Here is a 22,495-nt window from a genome sequence, read left to right as displayed (position 1 = left end):
ACTGGGACCCATATGGGTGCCCATGGCTACACCTTTGGTTTGGAGAAAGTGGGAGGAGCCAAAGGATAAATTATTGAGAGTAAGAACTAATTCCGCTAGATGGAGGAGAGTGGTAGTAGAGGGGAATTGGTTAGGTCTGGAATCCAAAAAGAAGCAAAGAGCTTTGAGACCTTCCTGGTGGGGGATGGAGGTATATAGGGACTGGATGTCCATGGTGAAAATAAGGCAATGGGGGCCAGGGAACTTAAAATCATTGAAAAAATTCAAAGCTGGGAAGAGCTTGAACAAGGGGGGGGGGGGGATAAGACAACTAAATCCAAAAGGATCCCTGAAATAACTAAAATTAAATTGAACTTACATCACTTGCTTTGGACAGGATGCAGATGCACTAAGATGCAACATGCATATTTTAGACAACACACACAAAATGCTTGTGGAACACAGCAGGCCAGGCAGCATCTATAAGGAGAAGAACTGTCGATGTTTCAGGCCAAGACCCTTCTTCAGGACTAACTGAAAGGAAAGATAGTAAGAGAAGGGAAAGGATCATGGGACTGGAGGCCTCGCGAGAAAGAAAGGGGGGGGGGTAGCACCAGAGGGAGATGGAGAACAGGCAAACAACTAAATACGTCAGGGATGGGGTAAGAAGGGGAGGAGGCCATGGATAGACATGATTAGATCCTGCCCCTTCTCCAGCTCGGTATCACTTTTGCCAATCAGCTTTCTAGAAGCACTGTTGACGTTTCGGGCTGAGACCGTTCGTCAGGACTAACTGAGAGGAAAGATACTAAGGGATTTGAAAGTATAATAATGTACAATATGATAAAAGAAAGATTATTGGACTATGATGGGTGTTCTGTTGCACAGAGATAAACTGTTTTATGTGCTAATTACATTTGTATTAAGACCGTCTATGAGCCCTAAATTACTTGAAAAGGGAGGGTTATATGTTGGCACTCAGTGCCATGCTGCCATCTTGCCTCATGCCTCACCAGAAGTCCGACTCCTGCCCATCTCTGATACACCCAACCACCACAGAGCCATCAGAGAACTTCTACAAGTGACAAGACTCAGATTTGTACTGACAGTCTGAGGTGTACAGTGTGAACAGAATTGGAGACAGGACAGTCCCTTGTGACACTCAAGTGCCCCTCACCACCATCTCAGACGGAGAACTACCCAGCTGTACAACCTGGGGTTTGTCTGTCAGGTAGTCAGTAATCCAGGAGATAGTGGATTTGTCTACACCCAGCCTTTGCAGCTTCTCGCTCAGAAGAAGTGGCTGGATTGTATTGAAGGCCTTTATGCTGTCTCTCAACCCGAACTGCAGTCACAGTCATGTGGGGGAGGGTTGTCATCTCCATGGAGGCAGGATACTCCAAGGTTCGGGCGTTTGGAACACAAGCACTCACCAGGGAGGGAGGGGTGGAAGGAGAAGGTTTGGGGGCAGAAAGGGTAAGTGGTCTGGTTAAGTATGGGAGCGGACAATAGGAGGTCAATCTGTTGGCCCTATTCAGGCAACCCTTGATCTTCCTTTCCTTAACCTTGAAGCCAGTGATCCACTTCATGCCCAAACACACGTCCCTTTAGCTTCCTCTTTGCACTCCCTCAGCTTTACCTCAGTTCACTCTGTACTCACCTCAGTGCTCGTCTACATCCAGACCTGAAGGCTTTCTTCTTAATATTCAAAAGTCCTTTCAGGTCATTGGTGATACAAGGCTTGTTGTTGGGGAAGCAGCGTAGAGTCCCGGCTGGCAAGTTGGTGTTCTCACAGAATTTGATACAGTCTGTGATACAATCAGTCATTTTCTTAATGTCCTCCCTGTGTGGTTCACATAACTCATCCCAGTTCGTCCTCTCAAAGCATTCCTGCAGTGTCTCATTAACATCCTGTGTCCACCTCTTTACAATCCTTGTTGACACAGGCTGCCCCTGGACAAGAGGCACGTACCTGGGTGTTAGCAAGATCAGAATGTGATCAGATCTGCCAAGAAGGGGAAGGGCAACAGCACTGTATGTGTCCTTTATCTTCGCGTACAGAAGGTCCAGTGTTCTATTGTCCCATGTAGGACAGTTGACATATTGATAAAAAGTTGGTATTGTTGCTTTGAGAGAAACATGATTAAAGTCTCCAGTAACAGCCACAAAAACATTGGGATACTGAGTTTGTATTCTAGCAATTCTAAACAATAAATATTGAGAAAATGAGATGAAGAGTCTTTGAAAGTGAGTCCATAGATTGTGAGAACATTTCAATGGCGGGGCAAGTGAAGTTGAGTGAACCCTTTGGTTCAAGAGCCTGACGGTTGAGGGGTAGTAACTGATGCTGTGAGTCCTGAGGTCCCTGTACCTTCTTCCTGATGGCGGTAGCAAGAAAAGAGCATGTCCACGACAGTGGGAATCCCTGATGATGGATGCTGCTTTCCTGTGACATCGCTTTGTGTTGATACGCTCAAAGATGAGGAGTGCCTGTATTCACTACTTCTTGTTGGATTTTCCGGTCAAGGGCATTGGTGCTTCCATACTAGACTAGGATGCAGCCAGTTAATATACTCTCCACCACTCCTCTATAGAAGTTTGTCACAGATTACATACTGAAACTAACTCCTAAGGAAGTAGAGCCGCTGCCATGCTCTCTTTGTAATTTGCAGCACCCTTGACAGGTCCTCTGAAATAGTATAGCTGAGGAATTTAAAGTTGTTGACCTTCTCCACCTCTGATCCTCAGCCCCATTTTCAATTTTCCTACTATACGTTGATTTGTTACTAACTTTGATTCGGCCTATGACAGTGGTGTCGTGAGCAAACTTGAATATGCTATTGGAGCTGTGCTTAGCCACATAGACCTAAATGTAAAGTAAGTAGAGCAAGTAGCGGAGCACACAGTCTTGTGGTATATCTGGTCTGATGGAGATTGAGCAGGAGATGTTGCCAATCTGAACTGACTGGGGTCTGAAAATGATCCAATTGCACAAAGAGCTATTGAGATCAAGGCTTTGAAGTTTATTGATTAGTTTTATGGGGTGAAGAGCCAGTGAGGTGGCTGGCATCTGCTGTGGACCTGTTGCTCCAATAGGCAAATTGGAGCAGATCCAAATCACTTCTCAGGTAGGAGTTGATATGTTTCATCACCAACCTCTCAAAACACTTCATCACTGTAGATGTAAGTGTTACTGGATGATAGTCATTGAGGCAGGTTACTACATTCTGCTCGGACACTGGTATAATTGAAGTCTACTTAAAGCAGGTGGTTACCTCAAACTGCTGAAGTGAGAGGTTAAAGATCTCAGTGAACACTCCAGCCAGTTGATCAGCACAGGTCTTTAAGTACTCAGTCAGGTACCCTGTTTGAGTAGGATGTGTTTTATGGGTTCACCCTCCTGAAGGCTGCTTGTACGTAAGTCTCAGAGACTGAAATCATAGGATCATGGGAGTTTGTGGTGGTACCTCCATGTTTTTTGACAGTCAATGTGAGCTTAGTAAGCATTGAGCTCATCTGAAAGCAAAGCCCTGCTCTCCCCTATCTCACTTGATTTCTCAGTATAAGAAGTGATAATAAGCCCTGCCACAACTTTCGAACATCTTTGTTGATTCAAGTTTAGTCAAGAATTTTCAGTTTGCCAGTGATGTGGCTTTCCGGAGATCATACCTGGACCTCTTGTAACATTCTTGGTCACCAGATTTGAACGCCTCTGACCTGCCCATCTGCAGATTGTGGATCCCATGTTTCATCCAGGCATCTGGCTGGGGAAGACTCTGAATGATTTAGTGCAGACACACTTGTCTACAATTGTTTTTTAATAATTAGATTCCTTTCTCTCGACTTTTCTTTAAAATGCCTTGCTAGTCATACTTGTTCTCCTTATCACCCGATCTGTCTTAACCTCCATAAAGTCTTTTGAAATAATTATTACTTCCCTGGATAAGTGGAGCTTCAGAAACAGTTACAAAGGCTCAAAGGTTCATTTTGTTATCAAAGTATGTATGCAGAATTCACATATATCTGAGATTCATCTTTTCCAAATAGCCATAAAATACAGAGAAAAAAACATGGAAGTCATTGAGCACCCCCCCCCCCCCCACATGATAAAGAAATGATACCTGATTTTACTGGCATTCTGTACATCACGTAGACATTCACTCCCATAATTCCTCATGCTGCAACTTTCCGAAAGCTTTTCAACAACAGCTCAAATCCATAATATTTGCCACCCAGAAAAATGAAGGCAACAAATGTGTAGGAATCTCCCAGTTCTGAGTCACATAGCATCCTGACTTGAAAGACATAGTATATCTTTGTTTCTAAAGATTGCTAATGGATTTGAAACTTACCACCCAGCAGTGCTTTGGTAATTTAGATGGTCATGCTTCAAGAAAGAAGAATAATAACAACTGAGGACCAATTGCAATCATTAATACAACATCTGTCAAATGTATACCTATTACAAGCACCTCATACCCTAAACCAACAGCAATTTTTTTTTTGGGAGTTGGGAACACAGCTAGACTGATTCTTTAAATACGATGACAGATTGGCAACCAGTGTGGATGGTGAAGCCCTAGTTGCTTTCCCTATTTATGCATTTTTGTATGAACTCTTTCTAAATACTGTACATATGCAGTTCATTTCGGTTAATTTAGGAACATGGTGTACTATTGCTACAATTTTTCCATTCAGCACTTAAGAATCTACCCCCAATGTACTCTTAGATCCTCTATTTTAATAATTTTCCAGCTCTCAATCCAAATCCTTGATACCCTTTAATCTGGAAATCCGTCTGTATCTTTAAATGCATTCAGTGACTTGTCCTCCACTGCCTTCAGTAGTAGAGCACTTCACAGGTTCATGTCAAGAGTTAAATGTTTAGAATTATCCTGATTCTAGATTTCCCAGCCAGGAGATACATTCTATAGCAAGACTGTTAAGCCCTTTTAGAACTTTAACTGAACTCCCCTAATTCTTCTCATTCTTCTGAATTTAGGGCCAAATAGGCCTGAATTCACTAATTTCTTGTATGGCTGTCCTGCCATCCTAAGAATCAACCTCGTGAGTGTTAGTTGCATTCTTGCTAAAGCAAGTATATCCTTTTGAAGTTGAAATGACCAACACTGCACAGTCGTTTCGTATAATTGTAGCATGAACGTTCCACTGATCTGGGAATGATTAAAATGTAAGCAGATTTTAAGTGCAAATAAAAAGGGAAGAAAAAACGAGATAATATGGGGAAATATCCATATTAGGGTAAAGGACAGAAGAAATTAATGGTACAGTGTGAGAGACACTGCTAAAGAAGAAAGAGATGGAAAAGCAGTCATTATGTGAAATTTCCAGAATGTGTTCTCATTTCAGCATTCCCAATCTTTTAAAAGGTTGTTGTATTGAAAGATTAACTTCTTTCTCTTCACACCCTTTCCAGCACTTTGTTTTTTTCCTCCAGAATTCCTGTGCATGACATATTTTGATTTTGGTTAATCAGATGTTTTAAAGAGAATTTTATCAAAAGCTTCTGAAAAGGAAAAAAAAACAAAATGTTGCCTTCAGTCTGCAAGATCTGTTTTGTGACTAATGCCCACAAACATTCCTATTTGGTATGTGTTCTGGATATGATTCCACAATTAAATAGAAAAATAACATAATGCAGATAGCATTGCAAAGTCAGCATGAAATTTAAAAGATATCCAGAATATGCAGTAAGTATCATAATGCTCTTAATGTAATGGAATCTGAATGTTAATTAACTCAGTTGTTACAAGTACAAAAGCAAAACAATGTGGTTGGACATGGAAAACCTTAGGCCATGGTTTAACATTTTAATTGATAAATTATTTATTTAAAATGTTGTTTTTACATTTCAGATTCAATGGGGAGCATGTTCTCTGGTACTAACAGGCAATATCATCATCTTTGCAACCATTCTGGGATTTTTCATTGTTTTTGGCACTAACGATGACTTCAGTTGGCAGCAGTGGTGAGGGCTGCATATACGCAAGCAGATACTGGAGAGAAACTTCGAATCAAAAATGAACTATGCAAAAATGTCAACCACCATCTGACAACAGTGGATATAGTCACCTTTGTTGGTCTACACACAAATATACACTGGCAGGAGACTTAACATTATTTACCTAAGCATAATTTATTCTGATTTTTTTGCTAGCAATCTCTATTACCTTCTCACGTTGAATCCTAAAGAGGAACTGAATGAAACTAGATGCAAATTTGTAGAATATCGTATTTAAGAATTGACATATTTGTTTTAAGTATTATTTTTTCTTTAACTTATTTTATAATTTAAATAAGATTTTAATCTCTGTCAGAATATTTACCCTTTTTTGTGCTAATGTTTACATAAAAATACCTTGTGTATATGCAGTCAGATTTTAGTGTTGTGTTGTAAAGTTGAGTCCAATATTGCATGTTTTTAAGCTTTGCTGTTAATAAAACATCAGTACAGAGTCAAAAACACGAAATTTGATGGCTTTACCGATAACAATTTATCTTGTTGTTATTAGCATATTTAGAAAAGAAATCAGAACTGTTAGTAGAACAATAGATCTTCATTGATATATTTTTTTCAGTACCTTGTAAAATCAGACAGGATTTCTCTGTAACATAATAAGTTAGTTCGTATGCCTTTACATGTGCAGGTAATCTTATCCCCTACTTTTTTACAATAATTTCCTTACCAAAGATGTTAGATTTATCATCTTATTATCACCTGGCTTATTCCTGTATCCCTCTTAGTTTGGGAGAAAAATATCCCTTTACATCAAAATGTATTTAAAAAGGTCTTACTGAATTAACCTTATAGTTTAACATACACTTTCTTAACAAAAGACTACTAATCATTTTGTCTGTATAACTATTAAACTATAGTGGAAATACTTACTCATCAGTTGCTTCTGCCGCAGCTTAATTTCAGACACATAACATCACCCCACTCTGCCATTGCTCTCTGAGTTTTCAGTGGAAAGTCTTCCTTCTCATGCTGCTATTGTTGGCTATAGCTTACTACAGCCCCATGCTCTATTTTATGCCTGTCACAAACTGGCCACAAACATTATGATATAATCATTGCTGTGCCCCCTATCATCGGCAGCCTATATATCACCAATGGCCATGGTTATAAGAGCAGGGAAGTGGGTCTGTGTCAGTTATCACCTTAATCCTCACTGTGATGCGAAATACCTTTGCATTTTTTCCAGTTTATCCTATGTATCCTTCCATGTGATTTAGTTCCTGCTTCCTTGATTTATTTAAGTCATTGACTAACCCCTCACATGTTATGTTGTAGACTCTGTCCTGCTGGTTGCTGAGTGAAACAAATAATAGAGGTGCAGCTATTAACAAAAGTTTCTTTATGAACATCTGCAAACTCATGAAGATCTTTGCTTAAGTGTACTCTGCACTGCCTATCCATCTATCCATCCGGTGTTAATATTATCAGCTTTTTCTCTTTGTCTTTTCACTTATTTTTTTTTATCATTTAATCCATGATCCATCTTTCCTTATAAACTATCACCCCTCTTCAGTTTATCTGTTATTGAAAATGTGGCAGTCTCACAAATATGTGCCCATGTTGCCTACAATTTGTGTGAATCCTTCCACTCAAAACTCTTTTTAAACAAAAGTCAATAATGTCAAAGCTCATGTTGATGAGAAAGGAAATACATCCCAGCTTGTTTATTTTGACTTGCTTTCAATTTTTGACATGGTTGACTATCATTTATTTTCCCTGTCACATGAAACTGTATTTGCATTAACTTTCCATTAAAGGAGGTGGATCTGAGAAAGGGACAGCCTAATCAAAGTACTGGGGTAGGGTAGGGGATTTACTGTCTGAAGGAAACTAGATTGGGGAGGAAGGGAAATGAGTGTGGAGGTGGGATGTGATGGCATCAGCATAGTAAATTAATTTGGAAGGAAAGATCTGTGGTAGGTTATCAGTTACTGGGGAAATGAAGTTCAAAGTAAATTTATTATCAGAGTATATATGCCACTATAAACAACCCTTTCATTCTCTTGCTAGCAAACTCAGTAAATGCAATAACCATAATAGAATTAATAAAAGACAAAAGGGTCGACAACCAGTGTGCAAAAGATGACAAACTGCAAATACTAAAGGAAAAATAAAGAAATAATAATAAGTAAGTAATAAATATTGAAACATGAGGTGAAGAGTCCTTTAAAGTGAGTTATGGGAACAGTTTATTGATATGACAGGGCAGGGATGTTATACCCTCTGGTTCAAGAGGCTGATGGTTGAGGGGTAATAATTGTTCTTGCACCTGGTGGTGAGAGTCCTGAGGCTCCTGTACCACCTTCCTGATGGCAACAGCAAGAAGAAAGCATGATCTGGCTTGTGGAGATCTTTGATAATGGATGCTGCTTTCCTGCATGCCGATGTGCTCTTTGGTGGGGAGGGCATTACCCATGATGGACTGTGCTCTATCCGCTACTTTTTATAGCATTTTCTATTCAAAGGGATTGGTGTTTCCATACCAGGCAGTGATGCAGCTGGTCTATATACTGTCCAGCATACAGCTATAGAAATTTGTCAGATGTCATGCTGAATCTAATGAAGTAGAGCCACTGCTGTGCTTTCTTTATAATTGCATCTACGTGTAGGACACAGTTCAGGCCCTCTGAAGTAATGGGTGGAAGGATTGGGGTGGATCAGGTGACAGTGACTGTGGGAGGCATCATCCAGAGGTGGGAATTGTGCAGACAGGAATCTGGGGAGGACAAAATCATAGAAGAGAGAATAAAGTTGAATTGGTTAGGAGGGAGAATTAAGGGAGGGAATTATTTAAGGGCAGGTTTAATCATGGGGAAAGGAGATTTGTATTTATTAACCATTTGCCAAAGCAGTGATGCTGAACACTTTATCTCTAGGGTGTCAGTTCTTGTTTTTGAAAACCCCCTGATCAGCACTTCCAGGATCAGCCTCTCCCAGTAATTAAGCTCCTCCATCTTGTCAATACTCCATTCCTTTAGCACCTGTTCCCGATCATTGCCCAACAAAGTGACTATTACACATAGCTTTAATCATAGCTTCTCTTTTTGATCATCCTTGCCATGGATTACTTCAACTCATGATCAAATTTTTCTCCAACCCCAAATCTTTTCCATTCCCTCCCACCCACTGTCCACTAGATTTCCCGATTGCCCAATATTCCACCTATTCCTTCTCCCCAGCCTCTGATGTATATTTCCATCCTCATCCAACTCCCAATTCCTCCTTTACCAGCCCAAAGAATCAAACTTCTGAATGCCTCCTTACCCTGGCTCTCCAAATCTCTCTCCCTACTGTGTGTTGTTGACCACTCTGTGTATCCCTGCTCCTACATACATAAGAAATAGGTTATGGAGGATCCCATCAAGCCTATTCTGCCTTTCAATAAGATATTGCTGTAGACTCAAATCCACCTACCTGTTTTCCTTGCAACCATTTCCCATAATCTGTTTTGCAAAAATGTATCTCACTGTGTCTTAAATCTATTTAATAAAATAGCCTCTACTGCTTCCTTGGGCAGAGAATTCCACTGATTAATTACTTTCTGGGAAAAGCAGTTTCTCCTCATCTCTGTCCTAAATCTATTATTCAGGCTACAGTATATCTATCCCTATTTCTCGTCTTGCCTACCAGAGGAAGCAACATTCCTGCCTCGATCTTATCTATCTCTTTCACATGTATATGTTTCTTCTGAACTCCAGTAAATAGAGTCCCAGGCAACTCAATCTCTTCTCATAGGCTAAGCCCCTATCTCCAGAATCAACACATCTGCACTATCTCCAAAGGCAGTGCATCTTTTGTCAAGGAAGGTTGAGAACTGAACCCAGGTGCATCATCACCAGTACCCTGTAGAGTTTCAGCAACCCCCCCCCCCCACCCTTAAATGAAATTCCTCTAGCAATGAAGATAATTCACACAAAGTGCTTGATGAACTCAGCTGGCCTGCCCAGTTCTTCCAGCTGTTTGTACGTGTTACTTGGCTTTTCAACATCTGCAGATTTTCTTTTGCTAGCAATAGAGGCCAACGGATTATTTGGCTTCTTGGTAACCTGCTGTACCTGCAAAACAACCTTTTGTGATCATACAAAGCATTACAAAATAACTCTTGCACAACAACATGCTGCAATCTTTATCCTTTAAATAACGATCTTTTATTTTTTTCCCTTCCGGAGGGGGTAACCTCACACCCTTCTTCCCTCCTTGGAACTTTTCTCTCTACCCATCCTTGAATATTTTCTCTTCCTTTCTGAATCGTTCTTTCGCTCATCCGTCTCCCTCCCTCCGCACTGTTTCCTCGGAATCCTCAAATCTTTCTCTCCAAATCCGTATTCTCTCCGCCAATCCATTCTTCCCGAATCCCCCTCTCAGTGGAAATTTTTTTTCTGGATCCTTTTACATTTTTCCTCGGAATCCCTACTCCTTCCCAGCTGAATCCATACCCCTTTCATTCTTGGAAGCCCCTTCTTCCAAAAATCTCTCAAGTTCTTTTTCACACCTGAAGTGTATACTCCAACACCCTCGCCCCATATTCACTCTTTCAACCACTTCCCCATAGCTTTGAAACCCTTCGCAGCTACCCCCTTTGAGTATGTAACCCCAAATACGCTCCAGAAACCCAGACCCCTTCCTGAAACCCCAGTCCACTCCATTCCCCTCACAACCATTCATCTTCCCTTCCTCTCACCCCTTTCTGGAATTATCTCCTTCCCTGGAATTCCCTCTTCCCACTCTTCTCCTGGAATGCCTCCAATCCCACTTCCCTTCCCATGAAATGACCCTGCCCGGTGTGAATGTACAAGGTATTACGGGTTTGGCCAGTTTGCTGGTGATACGTAAATCGTTGGTGCTGTATTCAAGGAAGGAGTTGCTCTCGGCTACAGCAGGTTGAATTAATGGGTAGGACACTGAAGATGTAATTGATACCGGGATGCGAGGCGATACACGTAAGCAAGTAAGAGTAACGATGTTTGTATATGGTAGGCTGTTCTGTGTATTCCCTCCCCTGGTAGGTGGGGCGTATGATCAAATTTCCGCTCCTTAGGCAAGAGAGTTTACCACCCGGGGTGTCAGTCGAGTGGGTTGCTTCACTGACTATGGTGAAGAGCGGGCTGGGAGCAGGGTTGCTGGCGGGTGGCTGCTCGGTACAGAGCCGCATTTTCCAAATATCGTGCGTGGCGCTGCTATTGCTAAGCGCCTTCCACTTGGTGGTCACCCTCATCTACTACTTCGACTTACACGTCTACACCACACAGATGGTACGTCGCATCGGCGGCTTCCTGGCGCAGGAGTCCCTCGCTAACTTCACCGTCCACCATTCGACGGCCCTGAACCTCACGGTGGCCCCCAGCACCGCGCCGCCGCCAAGGCCTCTCCTGCCCTGTCCGGAGACATCGCCACTGCTCGGTAAGTGAAAGGACAAAAGGCCGGACTTGGGGGAGCGGACTGGCGTTGTTGCTGATTTTGCGGGATCATCCTCTGCGGTAGCGTTTCATCGCTAAATTATACATATATTCTCCAGATACTACTCTTGTGAAAAGGATAGCTGTATACTAGATCCGAGTATGATAGGCCAGTCGTACAAGGAACGATTGAGTAGACTAGGCCTGTATTTACAATATGAGATCTCAATCTTACATAAGAATTCTGTCAAGGCTGGGCAGGCTTGTTTCACGATGGGTGATTTTACTTGCAGAGGTTTAGGGGTTATACAGTGACTATAAAACATAGAAGTACAGTTAGGCCGTTCAACCCATCGACTGTGCTCCGCCATTCCATCGGATCCTACTCAACCCTATAGACCTTCTCACCATATCCTTTGATGCCCAGACCGATCAGGAAACGATCAACTTCCGTCTTAAATATACCCACGGGCTTGGCTTCCACCGCAGTCTGTGGCAGAGCATTCCACAGATTCACTACTCTGGTTTAAAAAAAATCCTCGTAACCTCTGTTCTAAAAGGTTGCCCCTCAATTTTGAGGCTGTGCTCTCTAGTTCGGCATACACCTGACATAGGGTGGATGTGGAAAGAATGTTTCCTATCAAGTCCTCTCAACATTCAGCGAGTACAGGCCCAAAGCTGCCAAATGTACCTCATATGTTAGTCCCTTCGTTCCTGGAATTATCTTTGTGAAACTTCTTTGGACTCTCCAAATCCTTTCTGAGATATAGGGCCCGAAACTGTTGACAATACAAGTGTGACCTGACTAGCATCTTATAAAGCCTCCACATTATCTCCTTGCTTTTATATTCAAATCCTCTTAAAATTAATGCGAAAATTGCATTTGCCTTCTTTACCAGTCTCAACCTGTAAGTTAACCTTCTGGGAGTCTTGAACGGGGATTCCTAATTTTTCATATGGGGCATCTTATGCCTTCTGAAAATCAAAGTAAATTACATCCTCTGCCTCTCCTTTGTCCACACTGCTTGCTACTTCCTCTAAGAACTCTTAAAACATTTGGCAGTCAAGATTTCCCTTGACAGAAACCATGCTGACTTTGATTTACTTTAGCATTAGTCTCCAAGTACCCCAGATGTCAGGCAGCATCTAAGGAAATGGACTGGTGACATTTTACATTAAACCCTTCATCTGGGCTGGAAAGAAAGCAGAAGATAGCCTTGTGTTTTGGGGAAAAAGAAAGTGGAGGGAAGGGGGAGAACTATGTTTTAAATTAAGGCTCTTTGGCCCAACAAATTCAAGCCAAGTTGCCCTCCCAGTTAGTCCTGAATTCCGGTGTTCAGATTATATTGCTCTTAGCCCTGCTCCTCCCTGTATTTGTGCTAGTGTTTCCTAAATGATATCATTGTGTCTGCCTCATCCACTTCCTCCGGGATGCCTTTCCATACACACCACCCTATGTGTGAAAAAGCATCACCAAGGTTCACTTGTAAAACTTCCCCCTCTCACCATACACTTAGTGTGTGTCCTCTACTTTTGGAACCCCCTACCCTGGAGAAAGATTGTTACCATCCACCCTACTTGTGCCTCTTGTAATTTTAAACACTTCTATAATGTCACCCCTCATTCATAAATACCAATATTGACCAACCTCTTCCTTTAACTCAGGCCTTCCGGTGCTGGTAATATCCTAGTTTCCTAGCAGATTTTCTCTGCACTTTTCCCTGGTCAACCGCATCGTTCCTGTTACAAGGTGACCAACTTTCATTCTTTAATTACTTCATCACCCTACCCTTGATCATTAGAAATGTGCTGGAAGATGCCGTAGGCGGTTCAGTCAGTTGCTTACCCAATTGCATGCCCAATTTAAATTTACAGCTCCGGTTCAAACACAAAATGTCATCGGAAGTGCTGCTTTTGAGTCAAATATTAAGAATATACAAATGAGATCTCGTATTGTCTTAATTAATTGTAGTGCAGGAATGATGCTGAAAGTCTGTGCCCTCCAAAGAGAACATCTGATTTGTTTCTGTTGGCAAAGTTGTGAGGAACACTCATTGCTCATTGCTAGGATTTTTAAATGATGTTATACTCATAATAGCTGTTTGTGGTACGTGTACACGGTTACCTCATTTCCTTATTTTTCTCCACAGCTCCTAGTCTCTCACTATTCAAGAAATATTCTTAATACCTTCCTTGATTTCAAAAACAGGCGTGCAATTCCCTATATTTCTCCTGTAAATTTTTACACTTGCATAGTCAGTCCTTCCCCCTTATGTAAATTCCAGTTCTAAATCACAGGGTTGATTTGGGTTGATTTACTAATCTGCACAAAAGATTTCAAAAGTTATTCATTGTTTTTTGGAATTTGCACATGGGAATCTAGAGTTATCCTGTTGGTCAAAATATTATGACAGAGCTTAAAAGTTATTTGATCTTAAAGGATAGGTTTTAAAGGAAGATAATATGAGTTCCAGATTTTATTTGGTGTTTGTGCTGTTTTCTGCCACCTACATATACCATAGCATGGGTTTCTAACAAAGTTCAAAGTCGATGTATTATCAAAGGATGTATAAATTATACACCCTTGAGATTTGCCTGGTTACAGGCAGCCACAAAACAAGAAACCCAAAAGAACCCAGTTTTAAAAGAAGACCCAATGTGCAGAGAGAGGGGGAAAAACAGAAATCATGCTAACAATAAAAGCAAACGACAGTATTCAGAATGAGAGTGAGTCTATAGACAGGAATCCCGGATCAGCCAGAGCAGGTCCACGGCCTCAGCCTCAGTTCATCTCACAGGAGGGTAAATTGTCAGACTCGGTGCCATGGAGATCAGTGTAAACTTTGCAGAGCAGTGAGCAGAACCGGCCTGACCCTCGCCTTCGTTCCTTATACCCTGCCTTTTTGGTCCATCTGGCCCAGTGTTTAAATTGGTCAGAGTTAAATGGTCATCCTGTGCACTAGGATCCGGGCCTGGAACCTGCCTTTCCAAACCAGCCTGCCGCTTAGATCAATCCAGGTTTAGGTGGATGGGCTCCGAAACTCCTCCGCTACAACTTTTCTCCTCTCTGCTTGCTCCAACTCTGTTTCGAACATGCCTCAACCTTGCTCCAACCACTTCTTGAACATGTTTCAATTTTGCTCCAATTTTGCATCGTACCTACACACCTCGATCCTCGAGTCAGCTTTGCCTTTGCTCTCCTCTTCATTGTTTGCGATGATCGTTGACCACAGTTTTCCTCAGAAAAAGTGTTTTGTTGCATTTCTTGCTTTATAAATCACCGGTAAGTTGTCATCCATCTTCAGCAGCGCCATCTTAAACTGGAAAGAAAAGGAAATTCTGTTTCAGTTCTAACTTAATTTAGTGATCCCTGGTTAATGTGTAATTGTGTCAGAGACAAAGTGGCCATGATTTCAAGACTCACTAGAGCGGGGGTTCCCAGCTTTTTTTATGCTATGAGTCCCTACCATGAATCAAGGGGTTATAGACCCCAGGTTGGGATCCCCTGTACTAGATTCTATCTACTACCCTATCAGGAAATTATCTTAATAAGTTAGTGTTACAGCAGAAAGTGGTATGATTCGTATCCCTCTTGGAAAAGGAATGCCATACTTTCAGTCATATTATGATTATGTGTGATTTAATGATGTTTTTTTTCTCTCTCTCTCTCTCTCTAGTGGGACCATTAAGAATAGAATTTTCCCAATCTGTTAATCTGGAGGAAGTGAGACAGATTAATTCATTAGTGCAAGTAGGAGGCCGATTTACACCTTCAGATTGTATAGCTGTTCAGAAAGTTGCTGTGGTTATTCCTTTTCGCAACCGGGATGAGCATCTGAAATACTGGCTGTATTACTTGCATCCAATTCTGCAACGACAGCAGCTTGATTATGGAGTGTATGTTGTTAATCAGGTAAGGCACTGCGTCTGTAATGAATTCATGGCCCTCTTTCACTTGGTTAGAATGCCTGTGCTCTTGCTGTTTCTTTTTAGGGAGATGTGCTCAGAGAAATTTCTGTGAGCTCCTGCAAATTCAGCACATTAGCTTACTAGTGGTGCACTGCTGTGCATTGTATTCAGTGGATGTGGACAATAATTATTGTTGTCAGTTTATTGTTTGGAATTGTTAAGCATAAGCGTGGTAACCACTGACACAGAGGATGGTAAAATATTTGGTCTGGTTGTAAATTCTATCCACTCCTAATTTAAGTCCAAGTTTATAGTCATTCAACCATACAGCTAACCAACACAACATTCCCCTGGGACCAAGGTGCAAAACACAGTCCATATATCACATACAGTATATAAAGTAATATTAACAAATAAAACATCCTGTAGATGTGCGAGTTGACATAAAGTGAATGTACAACATATAGTTAAGTATGAAACAGTATAATGCTATTGGCAATAGTGTGTATTGAATGGTAGCAGGTTACTCAGAAATCTCACAGCTTGGTGGAAGAAGCTGTTACTTGTTCTTGTACTACAGCACCTGACAGTAGGAGATCAAATAAATTGTAGGATGGATGGGTGGGGTCCTTGATGGCTGAGAGCTTTTTTAATGCTGAGCATAAAACAAGTGAAGGAAGTATTGCTTCATACATTAGTTCAATTGATAGGTGCCATTGTCATTATGATGTGATTAAAACTAAACGTGGTTCACCACTGCCCTAATCATTCTGAAATAAATTCAGTGTCAAGCCACCACAAAGATAAAACTTATTTATTTGACTGTGATTTTTGCAGAAAAAAGGTTATGGGATTCCAAGTATTTTCTTAACAGGCTTTCAACTAATGATCAAATATAATGGTATAGAAGGTGAGAAAGTATGTGTTTCAGTGTGGAAGATTGCTATTTTTAATTTAGAATTTGCAGCTGTTATTATTGAATGGTATAAATAATTATCCTATAATGTTAAAATTAGATAATTTCTAAAATTTTAAGATCCTTCAAATGGTATTCTATTTGCATACAAGTTCCTGTTAACCAAAAGGCAGGGTTAAAAATGCAAAATCTTTATTTTAACATGCAGTAAGGGGTAATTGTTGAGTATTATCATATCCATTTTAGCTCTGCCTTAAAAGTTCAGTTTCTGTGTACAAGCTCATCCTAAAATATATCTACACAGCAGATGGGGTATTTAGAACAAACTTTGTCTGTGATTTCAGTGTTACAGTATTTTTTGTTATGCAGGATCTCGATACAATTATCCTGTTGTTGCAGCCAAATAATTTTTATTGATTGTCATGTTGTGAGAAAGACCAGTTGTTTGCATAACAGCTTTTAAAAGTTGCTTTGCCCTTGTAGGACTTCGCCAGCAGTATGGAAAATGGACTTGGTTTGGTCTAGTTATTTTTGCACGCAAATCAGTATTAGTCTTGGTTTTCAAGTTTGCCTGGATTCTTTCCTAGTGTAGAATCACGTGGCCCCATATTTGTTCTCAAATTTCCTAATACCATTTTTGTTTGTGAAAATCAAATTGAGTGTTGGTTGTGTGGTGTTGAAGTGAAAACTTTATAACTTTATACAAAATATTTTGCAAATGCAGTACATTAGTAAAAATAACTGAAGCATTGCAGGTGGTAGTGTGATAAGCTTAGAAGTTTGAAGGTTTCAGGTGTGTACTCCAGTATGTGTATTGATTGTAGTTCTGCCTTCAATAATATTATTCTAAGTAAACTTATTACCAAGTGAATTCCGTTAGTCCTGATGAAGGGTCTCAGCCCGAAACGTCGACAGCGCTTCTCCCTATAGATGCTGCCTAGCCTGCTGTGTGCATTATAACTACTGTTCCTTTATTGCACACATTTCCAATTTCCTGTTTAATGCCATCCCCAACCTCTCTACTGTTAGGTGGCCTGTACACAACTCCCACCAGCGTTTTCTGCCCCTTAGTGTTATGCAGCTCTACCCATATCGATTCCACATCCTCCAGGCTAATGTCCTTCCTTTCTATTGTGTTAACCTCCTCTCTAACCAGCAATGCTACCCCACCTCCTTTTCTTTCCTGTCTATCCCTCCTTTATCCCTGGATGTTGAGCTCCCATCCTTGGTCACCCTGGAGCCATGTCTCTGTGATCCCAACTATATCATATTCATTAATAACTATCTGCACATTCAATTCATCCACCTTGTTACGAATGCTCCTGGCATTGACACACATGTAAGAAATGTAAGAAATAAAGTCAATTCAGTGAGAGTTTGTGAAAGTAATTACATAATTTGATGTTAATTTTAGGAATATTAATTTATTTCAAAGGTTCAATTTAATGTCGGAGAAGTGTGTACAATGGACATCCTGAAATGCCTTTTCTTCACAAAACATCCACAAAAACAGAGAAGTGCCCCAAACAATGAACAACAAGTTAGATGTGAGAACCTCAAAGTCCCCCCTCCTGCGCGTAAGCGGCAGCAAGCAACAATCCCTCCTTCCCCCACCGGCAAAACAAAAAGTGCTCCTGCTACCAAGCACAACCATCAGCTAAGCAATAGCAAAGACACAGATCTTGCCAATACCCCAAAGACTATCACAAGTCATCCAGCATTCGGCAACCCACAGGTTCTCTCCCTAAAAGGGAGAGGGAGGTGTCTCCCATTTTCACAGCGAGTAGGAGACATAACAACAGCCTGCTGGTTTGCAATGTTAAAAGTCTGCTTTGTCGCTTTTTACAAGCTCTGTGCTCAAAGATCGCAAAGATCTTGGGTCTTGAGGCCCACAGCGATGACACATGAGTCTCCTGCCATGACACTGACCCTCGATCTGCCCATCTCCGGAGCTTCTGAACACTAGGCTGCCTCTCTGGCTAACCCCTTGATGTGCCGACCATTGGCTGGTCCTGAAACCCTGAGAACGGATCCCATTCCCACAAAGAACTGAAGTCAGCCTGTAACTCCAGGTCAGGATCTTCAAAAGAACCCTGAAAGGGAAAAATAAAGATATTAAAAATGGAAATAGAGCTGCTTCCAAAGATGCAAGCAAGGGAGTCGCCCTTTAGTGCCATCATTAATCTGCCTCTGTCTTTGGGGAAATAATATCATGCTGTGGCGACCCACACTCGAACCGGCTCACAAATAGCCAGCGCCCCGGCATAAAGGCCAGTCCCAAAAGGGCGCCAGGTCTGCTTCACCAACAAAGGGAAAAGCCTGTGCGAGACTGTGAATACGTGCCCCATACAGCATCTGCGCGCCGGACAGGACTGTGAATACGTGCCCCCTATAGCATCCGTGCCCGGGGAGGGCGGGATTAGGGAGGCTTTAAAGCGAGGTCGAGAAGTTCGAATAACATCTTTTTACTGCAGTTTACCGACTCCGTGTCGTTATTTCAGCGCTGCGTGTAGAAGACCGCTACAATTGGTGACCCCTGACAGCCCAAACGATATTTGGGCCGAAGATGACCGACGCCGCATCTGTTCATGCAGTATCGTTGAAACTGCCAAGCTTCTGGACGCTGCGACCTCACCTCTGGTTCCAGCAAGCAGAGGCCCAATTCCACATTCGGCAGATAACCTCGGATGCCACACGTTACTACTACGTGGTGAGCTCCCTCGACCAGGACACAGCGGCCCAGGTTGAGGAGTTCATACAGTCACCCCCGGAAGACGGCAAATACACAGAATTCAAAGCCCTGCTCATAAGGACTTTCAGACTCTCACGGCGTGAGCGGGCTGCCCGTTTACTGCACCTGGATGGTTTGGGAGACAGACCTCCATTGGCTTTAATGAATGAGATGTTGTCTCCGGCTGGAGGACTCAAGCCCTGCCTCATGTTTGGGCAGGCATTCCTGGAGTAGCTGCCCGAGGACATACGCCTGCTGCTGTCCAACGCAGATTTCAGCGACCCCCGGAAGGTGGCAGCCCGGGTGGACTTGCTGTGGAACGCCAAGAAGGTGAGTGGGGCATCCGTCGCACAGATCACCAGGCCTCGCTCCCAGCAGCAAACCAGTCCCAAGTCCGGCCGCAGAGCCCGCTGACCCCAGAGGCAGGAGTGGGGAGCCCAACGAACAATGGTGTTTCTAACACTAGCGGTGGGGCGCAGAAGCCCGCCGCTGTCGTCCGCCCTGCAAGTTCCCAGGAAGTGCCAGGGCCAGCCGCCGCTGATGGCTACAGCGGCTGTCCATCGGGATAGCCTCCTGTATGTGTGGGACAAGCAGTCGGGACGCCGTTTTCTGGTCGACACCGGTGCCGAGATCAGCGTCTTACCTCCGAGGAGTTACGACACCCGCAACAGGGCATCAGGTCCCCCCCGAGGGCCGTGAACGGCATCACGGTAAGGACCTACGGCACCCGTACGGTGCAGCTACAGTTCGGCTCCAGCTGATTCACGTGGGACTTCACACTGGCCGCCGTAGCCCAACCGCTTCTGGGTGCGGATTTTTTGCAGTCTCGCAGCCTGCTGGTCGACCTGCCGAGGCAGAGACTGGTCCACACCGAGACCTTTCAGACGTTCTCCCTGGGTGCAGCCCAGTTGCCAGCCCCACACCTCGACTCCATCATGCTGTCCGACAACGACTTCACCAGAGTCCTGGTGGATTTCCCATCGGTTCTGGCACCGCAGTTCACGGCAGCCATGCCCCGACACGGCGTACAGCACCACATCCCGACCCAGGGACCACCCCTCCACGCCCGTGCTCGAAGGCTTCCCCCGGACAAGCTCCGACTGGCGAAGGAGGAGTTCAAGAGGATGGAGGAATTGGGGATCATACAGTGGTCCGACAGCCCATGGGCCTCCCCCCTGCACATGGTGCCCAAAGCGACAGGGGGCTGGAGACCATGCGGCGACTACCGCAGGCTGAACGAGGCTACCACACCGGACCGCTACCCTGTGCCGCACATCAGGACTTTGCAGCAAACCTGCACGGCGCACAGATCTTCTCCAAGGTAGACCTCATCCGGGGATACCATCAAATCCCAATGCATCCAGACGACGTCCCCAAAACGGCACTCATCACCCCGTTTGGCCTTTTCGAGTTCCTCCGCATGCCGTTCGGCCTGAAGAATGCCACACAGACGTTCCAGCGGTTAATGGATGTGGTGGGACGCGACATGGACTTCACATTCATCTAGCCCACTCGAACCGGCTCACAAATAGTCAGCGCGCCGGCATGAAGGCCAGTCCCAAGAGGGCAAGTCTGCTTCACCAACAAAGGGAAAAGCCCAAGCGGGACTGTGAATACGTGCCCCCTACAGCATCCGCGCCCGGGGAGGGCGGGATCAGGAAGGCTTTAAAGTGAGGCCACAAGGTTCGAATAAAATCTTTTTTTTTACTGCAGTTTACCGACTCCGTGCCGTTATTTCAGCGCTGTGTGTAGCACACTGCTACAATGCATTCATTTTGTTTTCTCTGCAATGTATTCTTCTGAACTCTGATTTGTATTTTCTCTTGTAGCTCCGATACTTTTTAAGCAGCCTGATGCTACTTAGTTGCTCCAGTAACAAGTGTTAATTTCCTAGGCCCCTCCTTCCAGCATTTGGGTTTTCTCATGAGGAGTGAATGTAATTCTTCTGGAATTACTGCATTTCTTCTTTTGTTTACTTTTGGCAAAGAATAGTGCAGATAAATATTTCAAATAGATGATAGTTTTCTTGCCATCATTCCTTTCAGTTTGTGTATTGTGTTCTAATTAGTTTCACTTGGAAGCGAGGATGTTATGTTCCCACCTGGGTTCCGTAGAAGGCAGTGTGAAAAGGCCTACCATTTGGAAATGAACGAAGCTGAGCTTTGGTCTCAAGTTGTCTTGATGTTCCAGAGTGCACATGTATCTGCCTCCTATCATGGCAGGGAAGAAAGGTCTGTGTGCCTCTTCTTCACGAAATACAGGTGTCCTCCCCACCCACCCCCCTTTTACAAAGGTAGAGTGTTCCTGTGAAACCTTTCTTAAGCTGAAATGGCGTAAAGCGAAGAGCCATTAATTTTTATGGGGAAAAAATTTTGTAAAAGCGAAAAGCCTGTTTGTAATGCGAAAACAGATTACTAAATGTAGGTCTTTTGTAAAAGCGAAGTGGTGTAAAGCGAACATTCGTAAAGCGGGGGGCGCCTGTATCTAAAACACGAATGCCTTGCTTTGGAAATGTTGGTCAGGTGGTCACTAAGATCAGGAAAAAGTTCTTCATGTAGAGGGTGGTGACCATGTGTCATTCCTTACCACAGAGGACAGTAAATACCAAGTCATTACATATATTTAGTTCTTCTGAACAAACTTAAAGGATACTGCAAGAATGATACTGAGATGGATTATTAGCCTCGATCACCATACTGAAAGTGCCAAATGCCTTAATCCTGCTCCTGGTTTCAATGTTTCTTTGCAGTGATTTCTTGTTATTTTTATTTTTGTGCGTTATATTCCTGGAGAGTAAATTCTCCAAGCCTTCAAAAGTGCTGTCATTAAGCCAGCCTTTTCAATCGCAGTGAGCTGGCCTCACTGATTGCTTGCCATCAGTTCAAGCTGTACTTCCAGTGTGTCTGTGAGTTCAGTGTTGCAATATTTTGTCATATGATCCAGTGGGGGTTGTTTATCTGCTGCTGAAGTTATCTGTAATCTCTGATCAGTTGTCTGCATGTCACTACTGCTGCCCACAGTAACCAGGACAACAGAAGGACCTCTGGTGCTTTAACTCTAATCTGGAGTGCTTAATAGCATTAAAAAAAAATCAATTTGTATAATATTACTAGAGACAGGAAGCTTTTGCGGGAATGTATTTTGTCATGTGACCCTGGCATTAAAAAATGGAAAGCTGGGATTGATCATTGCCAGTGCAGTCACACTAGCTGTGACCTTGCTACTGCCAGGATTGTTATTGATGGGATGCATGAAGTAGAGAAGTCAGAAGTGTTGACTTCCTGCTTAGGAAAACTGAGGTGAATGTTGCTTTTGCTGATGTAACTGCCTACGTGGGTTTAGAAGGTGTGCCTACTTATGCCTGTTCTGTTTTTAGATGTTAAGATTGGAATGTTATTAATCATATGATTTGGTTCCCTTTTTTTTTCCCGAAGAAGAGATTGGTTTCTACTTACCAATCCTCCAGAAATTGAACTGCATTCTGTTTTTTATTTCATATAAATGTAACTTCAATATAAATGTTC

General features: G+C 42.8%; 2 protein-coding genes across 3 annotated transcripts in view; both read left to right on the top strand.

Moving 5' to 3' along the window:
- Positions 1-6,892, top strand: part of leprotl1 (leptin receptor overlapping transcript like 1) — a 45,164-nt gene extending 38,272 nt beyond the window's left edge. The window contains exon 3 of one of the 2 annotated variants that reach the window (XM_059970119.1): positions 5,856-6,892. In XM_059970119.1, coding sequence (XP_059826102.1) covers positions 5,856-5,972 — 117 coding nt within the window. In that variant the 3' untranslated portion in view covers positions 5,973-6,892. The remainder of the gene's footprint in view (positions 1-5,855) is intronic. The other variant, XM_059970118.1, reaches the window with a different exon arrangement.
- Positions 6,893-10,566: 3,674 nt separating this feature from the next.
- Positions 10,567-22,495, top strand: part of b4galt1l (DP-Gal:betaGlcNAc beta 1,4- galactosyltransferase, polypeptide 1, like) — a 65,684-nt gene continuing 53,755 nt past the window's right edge. Inside the window, exons 1-2 of the mRNA XM_059970117.1 lie at positions 10,567-11,419; positions 15,093-15,328. Of these exons, the coding sequence (XP_059826100.1) occupies positions 11,035-11,419; positions 15,093-15,328 (621 nt within the window). The 5' untranslated portion in view covers positions 10,567-11,034. The remainder of the gene's footprint in view (positions 11,420-15,092; positions 15,329-22,495) is intronic.

The sequence above is a fragment of the Hypanus sabinus genome, chromosome 5 (genome assembly GCF_030144855.1).
Source record: "Hypanus sabinus isolate sHypSab1 chromosome 5, sHypSab1.hap1, whole genome shotgun sequence".
NCBI classification, from domain to species: domain Eukaryota; kingdom Metazoa; phylum Chordata; class Chondrichthyes; order Myliobatiformes; family Dasyatidae; genus Hypanus; species Hypanus sabinus.
The sequence above is the reverse complement of the archived record's forward strand: the minus strand, read 5'-3'. Positions and strand labels throughout refer to the sequence as shown.